The 11,974-nt window shown below is 38.2% G+C and overlaps 1 protein-coding gene across 2 annotated transcripts; it reads right to left on the bottom strand.

Moving 5' to 3' along the window:
- Positions 1-11,388, bottom strand: LOC127620358 (flotillin-1). Of its 2 annotated transcripts, XM_052093569.1 has the most exons (14): positions 11,240-11,388; positions 9,871-9,920; positions 9,698-9,773; positions 9,527-9,617; positions 7,465-7,608; positions 6,642-6,761; positions 6,133-6,228; positions 5,856-6,008; positions 5,279-5,460; positions 5,109-5,154; positions 4,771-4,908; positions 4,509-4,673; positions 2,450-2,504; positions 1-2,247 (listed from the first exon to the last, which is right to left on the bottom strand). In XM_052093569.1, exons 2-13 carry the CDS (start codon positions 9,911-9,913, stop codon positions 2,487-2,489), a joined length of 1,272 nt encoding a protein of 423 aa, XP_051949529.1. In that variant the 5' UTR covers positions 9,914-9,920; positions 11,240-11,388; the 3' UTR covers positions 1-2,247; positions 2,450-2,486. The 2 variants fall into 2 exon arrangements, with proteins under 2 accessions (XP_051949529.1, XP_051949528.1); XM_052093568.1 differs by having other exon boundaries at positions 1-2,504.
- Between the last annotated feature and the right edge of the window lie 586 nt (positions 11,389-11,974).

Genomic DNA, 11,974 nt, shown 5'->3' with positions numbered 1-11,974 from the left:
AGGTTAGTTTAAGGCATCATAAGCACAAATAGTATCTTTAGAGTGGATTTGGTTTGTTTGCATCTGCATGCATTGAAGCAGATAAAATCATAACATTTAAAACTGGTGATTCGGATATATAACTGTATAGATAGTACAGAATTAAAGAAAAAAAACAAAAAAAAAAAAAACATCTAATGTATAAATTAAACAAACTACCTTAACAAGACTAGCCTACACAGCATAACAATAGTTCTAACTAATGCCCTGGCCACTATATCTATTGAAACATTACTATATATGCATAAATATGTTTATTCTGCCCACCAATAATAATTGGACATCTTCAGCCTTCAAGGGATACATCTCACTGCATTTACAAAATATTAGTCAAGAAGATTAAAAAGATTGTGAAAATAAATATGAAAAAGTGTCAAAAACTGAACTATCTATAAAGTACCATAGCATAATGTTAGTGCTAGTTTTATAATTAGTGCTTGTGAAATGTCTCGGTCATGAAAAGAAAACATAATAACAGTTTGTAGTGTCAACACAAGAAGCTTAAATATATTGTAATGAGTCTGACATTTAAACATTTGAAGAAAAAGGAAATTCATCACAAATACTTATAATGTTTATGAATATGTAATCACAGAACTAGGTACCATATGTAGCATAACCAACATATTCAACCACATTAAGGGTGTCTCAAAATAATCTAAAAAAATAAATACAAGTTATTATAAAAAAAAAAAGTGTTGAATTGACCACTGAAATGAATGCAAAATCAACTTAAACACTGTTACACCATAATCTATTCCTAGTGACTGACAAAAGGGATGATAATTCCCAAAATGGTCCGGTGTAAGACTTTCAGTCCAAACTTATATGTAATTCAACCATTTACTCATGAATGAAAATTCTTCAAATAATTAAGCTTTTTTTTTTTTTTTTTTAAACAAAAGATCCAAAATAAATAACATCTAATACAGTAATTACTGGCCTATAACTTGTCTCACATTACATATAAATAAGTAATTGTTCAGTTTCATTATACACTGGAAAGATTCAAGATGATCTGACATAATGGGAGGTATCTTCAGTTTTCCACTGAACTGAGCATTGGACCATTTGAAGCAGATAACTGCAATAATTCCAATAAGTTTATGTTAAACAGTCAAACTAATACAGACACCATTGAAACACAACCTTGAGGATAAGTATATCCTATTCAACCTTCAGAAACAGTTACAGCAGCATCAGTTTGGCAGATTGGCATCAACCATTTTTATTACATTTTGTTGTATTTTCCTTGCGATGAAAATAGCTGTCTGGTTCTGCAATTCTTTTTTGTTCAGTAAAATACTGCATGTAAAGAAGGGGTGGAAATCACAAGGTAACTGGCGATACAACATAATATTGATATTTAGGTCATGACACAATATTATTGCGATTCTTTATTTTAGGTGCATTACAATTCAAAAATGCTAATTCGTCTTTATCGAACTTAAGTAAACTTTGGTTTCCAAATCACCAATTGCATTGTTCAGTTAATATAAAAGGTGCCAATTTACAAATCAAGGCCAATTTATTTCCTAATATCGATGTACAATGCAAAGCCATTAGCATAGAAGACCATAATGGCTCCTTACTTTTGTGGTTAGGTCATGTGGAAAAAAGTAAATAATAATATTGATATTTGGCATGCAAATATCAAAACAATAATCACAAGGAAAGGATATTTTAACATATCGATATTTTTTCCCCACCTCTATTGTGTCTTTTTATGGGATATTTTACTACTAGCTTAGCGCAAATTAATTGCCGAACCTCACTGCTATTTTTGATGGCATGAGAATATAACAGCCATAGTGATATACGTACATATTAAATAATGTACATTAAGACAAAAAAAAACATAAGCAGACTTTCAAAAACAGACCGGGCTTATGTTTGCAGGTGTTTGCCAGTTGATTTGAGCCACCAACGCAATGGATTGAGGAGCTGCAGCGACTCTGGAAAAATGCCAAAAAGCTCTGATCTCATTGGTTAGTCAGATTTCATCGCAGTCCAAAGAAAAAAATATATATATAGAACCACTCTCCGATTAAAAAACACCTTCGGAATATTGGAGTACGATTTGTCAGACTCGGTGAGAATAGCGCCATAGGAATCCATTGTTTCATTAAAAAGCTCGCTTGGAACGAACCTTTACTCATAAAGACATCAGAATAGAAGTATTGAGAACAGCATTCTTCTTCTCTGGACCTTTAGATTAAAATGCACTTTGGGTTATGGCAACAAGGCAAAAAGGACAGGCAGTGTTAGAGAGAGAGAGTAACATGGACAAGAAAAAAGATGTGAAAGAAGTGTGGAAGATAGATATAAATGGAGAAAGAGGCACATAACAAGAGAAAAGGAGCAATGAAAATATATTGAGGGAAAAATAGTGAGGCATGCATAGGCCTACATTTCAAAGTCATAGCTCTGTTGAAGAAGAGGTGGGTTTAACCAGTGCGGGCCACCTAAAGGGAAGAGAAATTCGGTGTCACTTATGCATTAAAGTATATGTACAAACTAATTATTTAGCCAGATAAATACATGAGCTGCATCCCAAATTGCTTACTTCTGCACTATTCTATGCTATTTTGTAGTGTAAGTTGCGTGTTCACACTGAAAACGCAATGAAAAGAAGAGTACAACGAGTACCCGGATGATGCACTTCAACTGAAATAACAAAGTGTGGAATGTAGGGCACTTGTTGCTCGCAACTTGTCGTACATAGTGGAAGGGGCGGGGTTACCAGGCAGAGATGCTAGCTAACAAGAGCAACTAGCAATCCTTCCGTGAAGACAACACCTAAAATGTGAATTGACTGCTTTACCATCAAAAACAGCTTATACTTCCATGTAGTAAAAACTGTTAGTGTTTCATTTGAAACTAAACGGTAAATGGTCTGCACTTATATAGCACCTTTTTTAACCTTAGAGGTTACCAAAGCGCTTTACACTGTGTCACACACACACACACACACACACACACACACACACACACACACACACACACACACACACGTTGTGTTTCCATGTTTTATGGGGACTTTCCATAGACATAATGGTTTTTATACTGTACAAACTTTATATTCTATCCCCTAAACCTAACCCTACCCCTAAACCTAACCCTCACAGAAAACTTTCTGCATTTTTACATTTTCAAAAAACATAATTTAGTATGATTTATAAGCTGTTTTCCTCATGGGGACCGACAAAATGTCCCCACAAGGTCAACAATTTCGGGTTTTACTATCCTTATGGGGACATTTGGTCCCCACAAAGTGATAAATACACGCTCACACACACACACACACACACACACACACACACACACCAATGGTGGCAGAGCTGCCATGCAAGGCGCTAACCTGCCATTGGGAGCAACTTGGGGTTCAGTGTCTTGCCCAAGGACACTTCGGCATGTGGAGTCATGTGGGCCAGGAATCGAACCGCCAACCCTGCGATTAGCGGCCGACCCGCTCTACCACCTGAGCTACAGCCGCCCTGTGCAGCCGCCCCACTACCCTATGAAAATGCATTACCTACATCAGTGGTAATCAAACTTTTTTAAACTGGGCATCTCAATCTAGTTTGGACACTTTTCCACTGACTTGAGATCCGAACTGTAATAAAACTGACCCTCTTACAAACAAAAACAGCGCATCGCGGACTTCACTAATGATGAGGCAGGAGCCGTTGTGCAAGTCATGAATAAAAGCGATTAAAACATTACAATATATCAATGTTTAAAACCACACTACACTAAATAGAAAGAGCAAAGAACACTTACTCGTGATGTACATTTCAAGAAACCTCTGAAAAACGTCCGTATTAAATATAAACGCCAAACACTTTCATCTTGTCCATCTCCCGAGAGCACGTTCCAATCAGAAGTGATATTTCCTATGCCCTATTCCCTTCAAAGACAATTACCCTCCACTCTGAGGGCTTCAGGGGAGCTGAAAGGTGATAACGGTCATTCACAACTCACTTCTACAATGATTTCTATTGGAAATTCTGTTTGGAAAGACCCCACAACATGGATTGTGCTCTCTTTGAAATGCCCTGCGAAGGAACCACCAGTGCAGGTGAAAACACAGCCATGTACGGTGAGTAGATTAATGGGGCGGGTGCATTCTCATTCTAGAACACATTTGACAGGAAAAAGTTTCTCTAGTACAGTACTCTGACATCATGATTTGACTGTGTCTTTCTAGGCGGAAGAGCGAGACTGCACAATTTAAATGCTTATATCTTCTGAAAATTTATTTTGTCAACCTTTAGTTAAGTGAACTGGCATATAGATATGGACTAAAAGCAGGTGGGACACTGCTATGAACGTTTGTTAAAAGATCTTTGTTTACATTGTTGATTATCTTTTTATTATTTGAATTTATTTCTTTTTGAAATACAAACCTCATGTCTGTACACATTTGTTGAGTATGCATGTAGACAAGGACATGTGTTTGTTTTCACCTGGGAAATGCTGACACCAGTCAGTTTCTCGATAGCTTCAGGCAGTTTGGTCATGATATCCAGCACTTCCCCTGTCAACTTTGCTGCGCCAATTTCTGAACCTCCGCTGGACACCATGGTGATCTTATTGGCAGCTGTCAAAGGCTTACTAATCTCCTCTGCCATCTAGCATAGAACAGGAAAGACTCAATTTAACATCAAAACAGGACATAAAACTTTGTTGCATTCAAACAGGAGTATGCATTTTATGTGGATTTCTCACCAGTGGCAGTTTCTCCAGCAACATGTCCACCATTGCTCCTTCCTTGTAATGCTGGAACGCTTCAGCCTTCTTTGCCATTTGCTCTGCATCTGCACGACCTTTAGCCTCCAAAGCGTATGCTTCGGCCTCTCCTCTGACCTGAGCAGAACATCTGAATTTCACTAGATGCAACTGAAATACATCTGCAAGCACTGACTAAATATGAACCATCACACTTATCTTCATTTATGAAGACATTAAATGTCTGAGCTGTGTGAAGTTCAGAAAAACAACAACGTTTTCACAACACTACATTTTTAATAGGCTATAGGCCTAATCAGTGATGACCAATGACTTACTCTAATGGATTCGGCTTCAGCCTCTGCCTCCATAATGAGTTGAAGACTATTGGACAGCACAACATGAGCAGATGGTGTAAGACATAAAACTCTGTATTAGTTTGATTACAATCAAATTTGACAATTTGACAAAAAGTTATGTGGCACAACGATGGTTAATACCATCTTACCGTTCAGCTTCTGCCAGTTTCTCGAGTCGGTATCGCTCAGCATCAGCTGGTTTCTTGACTTTGGCCTCCAGTTCCATCTCCTTGCGTGTGATCTCCTGTTCCTGCAGTGTGATTTGCTGTGATCTTTCCACCACCATAACCTGCATCTTCTCCTCCTCAATCCGCTGCTTTGTCTTTGCCACCTAATGCAAAATTTATAAAGCAGGGGTAAAGATTTACTGAAATAAAAAACATGATCTCTACAATCATTTCTCACAATAACGTTTGTAAGATAGGTCCTACTCTCTTAACAAGAAATCTGTGAATGTTTTTGTGCTTCTGCAGGGATTTTCAAAGAACTTGTACTGTCAGAAACGTTTATCTTATTTCTTGTTAGCCTCTACTTCTTTTCTCATACAATCTGGTTTCTATTGAACGAGTACAATCAAGCAAATACAATTAGCTGTGGATCTTCTACCATTGTTTCGCCATCTAATTTCCTTCATTTAATGTCAATCATTTATTCTCAAATATTTACCCCCAGTGTAACACAGGAAGACAGGAAAATGTTTCACACTGGTGATGATTGTAGTTTTACCTGTAGCTGGTAGGCCATCTCAGACTCAGCTTTTTTGGTGTTGACCTCAATGTCATAAACAGCCTTCTTCAGCTCATAGTCCCTTTGAGCCTTCGCCATCTGAATCTCATTCATGTACTGAGCAGATACCTTCTCCTGCGTAGCATGGGCTTCCTAAAAAGAGTGTGAGTGAAACAAGAGGATAAGAGAGACATAATGTGTGAACATAAATAATATGCAATATCAGCAAGAGTGTGGAAGATAATTGAGAATTTGCAATGGAGGAGAGAACTCTCACCCTGATCACTGCATCTCTTTTGTTCATGGCTTCCCCGATACGAGCATCCTTCTGCACCTGTGCTGTACGGGCCTTTCCCAAAGAGTGCAAGTAATCCTGGAAGAAAAAGAGACATGGACATAACCAGAGAGAGGGATTTGATTCTTAGATCACATGGTTCCTACACTTTTAAAGCATACGTAAAACAAGCTAATTTAAAAAGCAGAATAAACATCCCTAAGGGACTTCAGACCGAATGCATGTTTGCGAAACAAAAGCAAGATGCAGCGCCAAGGTAAAGGAGAAGGCGAGAACCGACAAACACACAAAGGTGTCGGATAGCTGTCCGTAAATCTCTCTCTCTGTCGCACTGCCGTCTTCGGTCAGCCCTTATCCCTCTCGAGGGCTAATTACCCTGATTAGGGGTCGGGTGTGTGGAATCACGACCTGGCCCCGCCCTCCGCCCTGCCACAGTCACTTAGTTACCAAAAAAAATATTGAATTAGATAAACACAATAACACAAACAGACCTGGTCATCATGAACATCTTTAAGTGTGTAGCTGACCACGCTGATGCCCATGTTGACAAGGTCAGATGAGGCCACCTGGAACACCTGCTCCGAGAACTTCTTACGGTCTTTGTAGATCTCCTAAAGAACAAACACAAAAACACAATTACTATGCAACTGCGTTTCTTACTTGTAAGACTTTTTGTTGTCAGAAGAAAGTAAACTTTACTGAAAGAATTAAAGGCTAAAACGTTGAGAATGCACACTTTGTGCTCTTAATCTACAATTACATTTAATCATGTACCAGACTGAAGCCCTAGGGACCTTTACATTTTGACATGAACGCCCAGCGTCTGCGTACAGTTGAACGCAAGCCTGACAGGCAGTCGCCACTTTTCGTGCACTATGACTGATATGAGACACCAGACTTTATCTTCAGGAGTTTAGACCCATAAAGATTTATATATATTCCTTCAGACTCGAGTTATACAAATGCAGGTCTCCAGACCTCCTTACACATGCTTTTAACTTCATCTCCAGATGTTTAGTGGCGATTCTAGTGCTTCTTCGTGACAGCAAGGGCTCAAGTGTGAGTGTTGCCACCTTGTGAACCCACTAATTAATGCAAATAACTCCAGGCACATACGCATTGAACGCGCGGTTAGAAAAATTTAGTGTTCGGTGCTCAAGCACTCTGCTGATGACAAGATCTGAATCATGTGTCCGTCCACCTGAAGTATACTTTGGGCTTAGTTATACATAGATTTAGTATACTATATCTAGCTTAAACTCTTTTGTTGCAGAGTTCGGTAATGAGCAGTGTTTATACATGCGTGTTTCATACCTCCACAGTCAAATGAGCAATGATGGCTCTCTGGTGGCCCTCCAGTGTTTCCAAGGCGATATGGGCAATATCACTCTCTGACTTTCCCATGAACATCTGACAAGCTGCAGCCAACATCTGCTTATTCTGCCCTTGAATCTTCATCTTTAGGAAGGAGAATGTGCAGTTTAGCCAAGCATTAATCAACAACGTGTAAGTCTTCCAGAGCCCTCAGTAGATTTCTTGCACATTCAATAACAGTGTTATGTGATCCTTGACTGGAGCATATATAATGTTATTATGCTGCCCTCACGTGCTATTGGAATTATCGTAAATACGAGTTTCCTAACTTTGAAGTTGCACATGAACATTTGCAATTACGACTGGGAGACTCCAAGATAACTTTGATACCTGAGTTTCTGAGTTGGGAGGAGACGTAAACTTTCAACATGGCGGAGGGGAGCTGGTTTCTGTTGTGAATATTTTTTTTGTAAATATAGTTAATTGTTAGCACTTGCCATTTCAGTCATATTCAATTATGTATATCAGCACCCATTTGCTGCATGTTGTACATTTTTACACCATGAAAATAGCTTGTATTTTACCAAAATTCCATTATCGTCAGCAAGCTATACATATATGGTGTCAAAATAAAATTTCAGCAAGAACCAAGTATGAACCTGTCATCGTCCATGTTTCCTGTTCTTTCCGACAAAGCACTTGAATGCGACATACTCATATTTACCACTTCAGAAGTGGGAAGAAGGATCATTCTGATAGCACATGAAGGAAGCATTAGAAGGGGTGCCCCGCTACAAGATTTGTTTGCCAATACCGATATCCGATTATTTTGAACATCTGCTAACACCGATAGTTGCAAGTCTCTACTTGTCTTCCACATTTCAGAGTAACTGGTCTCAGTTACAAACAAAACACTGAAACAAAAAGCACATTCTTAACTCACATTGATTAGCCTCTTGTTATGCTCACATTAATAATAATAATAATAATAGTAATGCAGTTTATTTATAGGTGCCTTTCAGGAGACTCAAGGACACCTTACAAGCATGAAAATTTAAGTACCACAATATAAAACAGTAAACAATGAACAAAAATTCACCTCAAGACAGACTTGGTGGTCAAACGGACAGAAGGTAGAGTGAAAGAGATAGATGATGAAGATAGAAAGATACGGAGGTGCAAGATTATAAAGGGCCTTAAAAGTAAGAAGCAAAATCTTAAAATCAATGCAATATTTCACAGTGAGCCAACTATTGAAGGACAGGGGAAATATGTTCTATGGAGGAAGTTCTGGAAATGATCCGAGCAGCTGAATTCTGGACTTACTGAAGTTTATGAAGAAGTGTGAGAGGAAGGCCAGTAAGAAGAGAGTTACAGTAAGTAATACATGATGTGACCAAGGGATGTATAAGTTTGGCGGTATTGTATGATGTGCAAGATGGGTGGAGATGATTAATATTGCATAAATGGAAATACACAGACAGAGTGATATTATTGACGTGCTTCAAAAGACAAGGTGCGGTCGAGAATGACACCCACGACACTTAAACTGAGGGGAACAAGACACTATGGAATTGTTCATAATCAAAGAGAAACTGTCAGATTTGCCCAAATTAGATTTAGTACCAACTAGGAGAACCTCAGTTTTATCACTGTTGAGTTTAAAGAAGTTGCATGAAAACCAAGATTTAATTAAAACTAAGCAATAAGAAAGGGAGGATGGAGGAAGGGTAGAGTTAAGTTGGGAAGACATGTAGAGCTGGGAGTCATCTGCATAGCAATGGAAATGTAAGACCAAGACTAAAAATAAGACCAAGGGGAAGGAAGGTACATTAACTGTACATTAACTGAATTCTGAATGAAGAAGATGCAGTGCAGATAATTGCTTATATCAGCCAATACTGATGTTTGGCCAATACATCTGTGCATCTGTAGTTATTAGAGAAGGAATGAAAGTATGTTATGAAACACAAAACATCACAATAAGCTTTACATACGTATCTTTGAAAGTACAAAACAGCTTTTTTCATCTTATTAGAAAGTGTGAGAAAGGGTAGGAAACCTGTGCAATTCCAGTGACAGAGATGGGCACTCCATGACGTGTGTAGACTTTATCACTTTTAACATTGAGAGTCAGAGTGTTCAGAGAGATTCTGTGATGGAAGAGAGATAAAGAGCTGATATTTATTAATGGGAACCACACATACACACCAACACACAGAGAGAACATTACCTTTGAATCTGCTGGATGCAGGGGATAACAAACACTCTTCCACCAGAGATCATGACCGGTGGAGAGCGGCAGAAACCTGGTACAGTAGTGACATGACGCATGTTAACTTCATGAATTCTACTGAAAATGTATTTCTCTATATAAACACATTTATGTGATATGATTAGTCTTACCTGACACAACCATTGCCTCATTGGGCCCACATGTGTAAAACATCTTCACACTATGGAGAAACCACAGAATTACATGTGGGATTAAATAAACTAACTTATGCTGGGCTATGCCTTTAAGTGCTATTGATTGACAATGCATTTTGTGGTAATCAATATTATCCCACAAATTGTGTCGCTTGATCCCAGAAGATTCCTATAAAGATAAAGACTATGTGAGGAAAACGAGCTACTATAATGACTTTTTTTTTTTTTTTTTTTTTTTAATGGCACGATATCCATTTTGTTATCTGCATCATAAACCCCGCTGTGCCTTTAAGTGCTAGCGATTGACTGATGTCACACGGCTTTATGGCAAGTCAGTCCACTGTCGGCCATTTTTGGAACGCTCACGGAAGGCTATTTCCAGTCATGCCAGTGCAGCTGCTTTCTACTTGAATGGGAAAAGGCCGAAATCTCCTAAACTGTTGGTCATGATTACGATTAACGGACAAATTTCAAATCAGCAGTAAAATCTGAAAACACTGGTTTCATAAATGGTGCTTCCTTACCTCAGATTACGCTAAACAACACCATTTTCACGGCGTGTATAGCTAACGCGCATGCGCGTTGTACACTTGATTGACAGGCGATGTCTGTATCTAAAAGGTGATTGGCCCTTACCTTTAAGGCGGGACTTCTTTTATACATTCGTTAGCTGCCGTTGGACGTTCCCATTTCTCTTATACGTTTTAATAGAAGTGGCCCATGTCTGCTAAAAAATCTCTGCTAATGTGTTCTCAGAAATGGTGGGCTTGTTTACTAACGAGACCTTTACCCAAGCATTTCTGGAGAAAAAATTACATCCAGGTCCATTATCTCACGATAAGGTTGTACGCTTGACAAATAGGTAAAAAACGAGCCTATCTCGTTCTCATAAATAATGAACCGTGAAATATTGTGTTAAGATACGTTTCACGACTACTCTTTTTTTTTTTTTTTTTTTTATAATGGAAAATTATCCGTCTGAAAAGGTGTTTAGGTCTATTTCTTAATATCGAAGATAATTCAATGTGGTTCGCACAGCGCACACGGGGGATTCGTATAAAAGTAAAGGGCTACTAATTTAATTATAGAAATAAAACATAATTTTGGCGAATTCTCAGCCTGCTGCTACATCAAAATCAAATTGTATTTTCCTAATACGCATAAAGACAAAATACAAGCAATATAACATACAAGATAGCTATAACTGCTACGATAAAGGTGCGATTTTATATCAGACAGCGACGGGAATAAATTCAGTGTTTACATCCATCACGTCACACCAGCGTAAAAGCGCTCGGAGCTGACTGCACACAAAACAGTAACAGATTGCCAAAATAACGCTTACCGTTGGTTGGACGAATAGTAGATAGTAAGAATTAATCAAACTGAAGATGGCACAAGATTCTGGATATTCTTTGAATGATTTCAATGGAGTAAGCGAGCAGGCTGCTCGTAACTAGTGTCTGTGTGTATTAGAGATGGCGCCCCGCCCGAATTACAGAGACTTGCTGCAGCATCTCATGGTGGGATTTAATTAGATTTACAACAGGCATGGACAGAAGAGGCAGTCTGACAATACTTTTACGAAAACATGCTCAGTATGACAAATGTGTCATTCATAATGTTTTAGAATCGCCCCCAACTTGATTGAAATATAACAGAAAGATGATTGCTATCATGTTATCGCTGCGTAATTATTTTGAGATTTACCAATCTTCAATCTTTACATGTTTGCTTAGTAAATTGTTTTTTCTATTCAAATACATTTTGAATCTGTTATTCCAGTACTTCCAGTTATTTTGCACGGGCAAAATATGGCTGAAGTTACCACAGAGGCCTAGCGCAAAAAAAAAAGACACAATATAAAAAGTATACAGCTTTACTGTTTATAAATATTTTTAATAGGCTAATGTCCACAAACCCTATGTTACTTAATGTCGAGAGCAACAAATAGCCTGTTTAATATTTTAGACATTATCTCTAGGCTATGTTTTGAAATGAACTTCGATCCTTCGTACCAATTTTCCGAATATCACCGACACTTTCCGAGGAAAGCCGATCTTAAATTGTCTTTAAAACG

The sequence above is a fragment of the Xyrauchen texanus genome, chromosome 26 (genome assembly GCF_025860055.1).
Source record: "Xyrauchen texanus isolate HMW12.3.18 chromosome 26, RBS_HiC_50CHRs, whole genome shotgun sequence".
Lineage (NCBI taxonomy): Eukaryota > Metazoa > Chordata > Actinopteri > Cypriniformes > Catostomidae > Xyrauchen > Xyrauchen texanus.
Note: the sequence above shows the minus strand (reverse complement) of the source record. Positions and strands in the feature narration are given on the sequence as shown.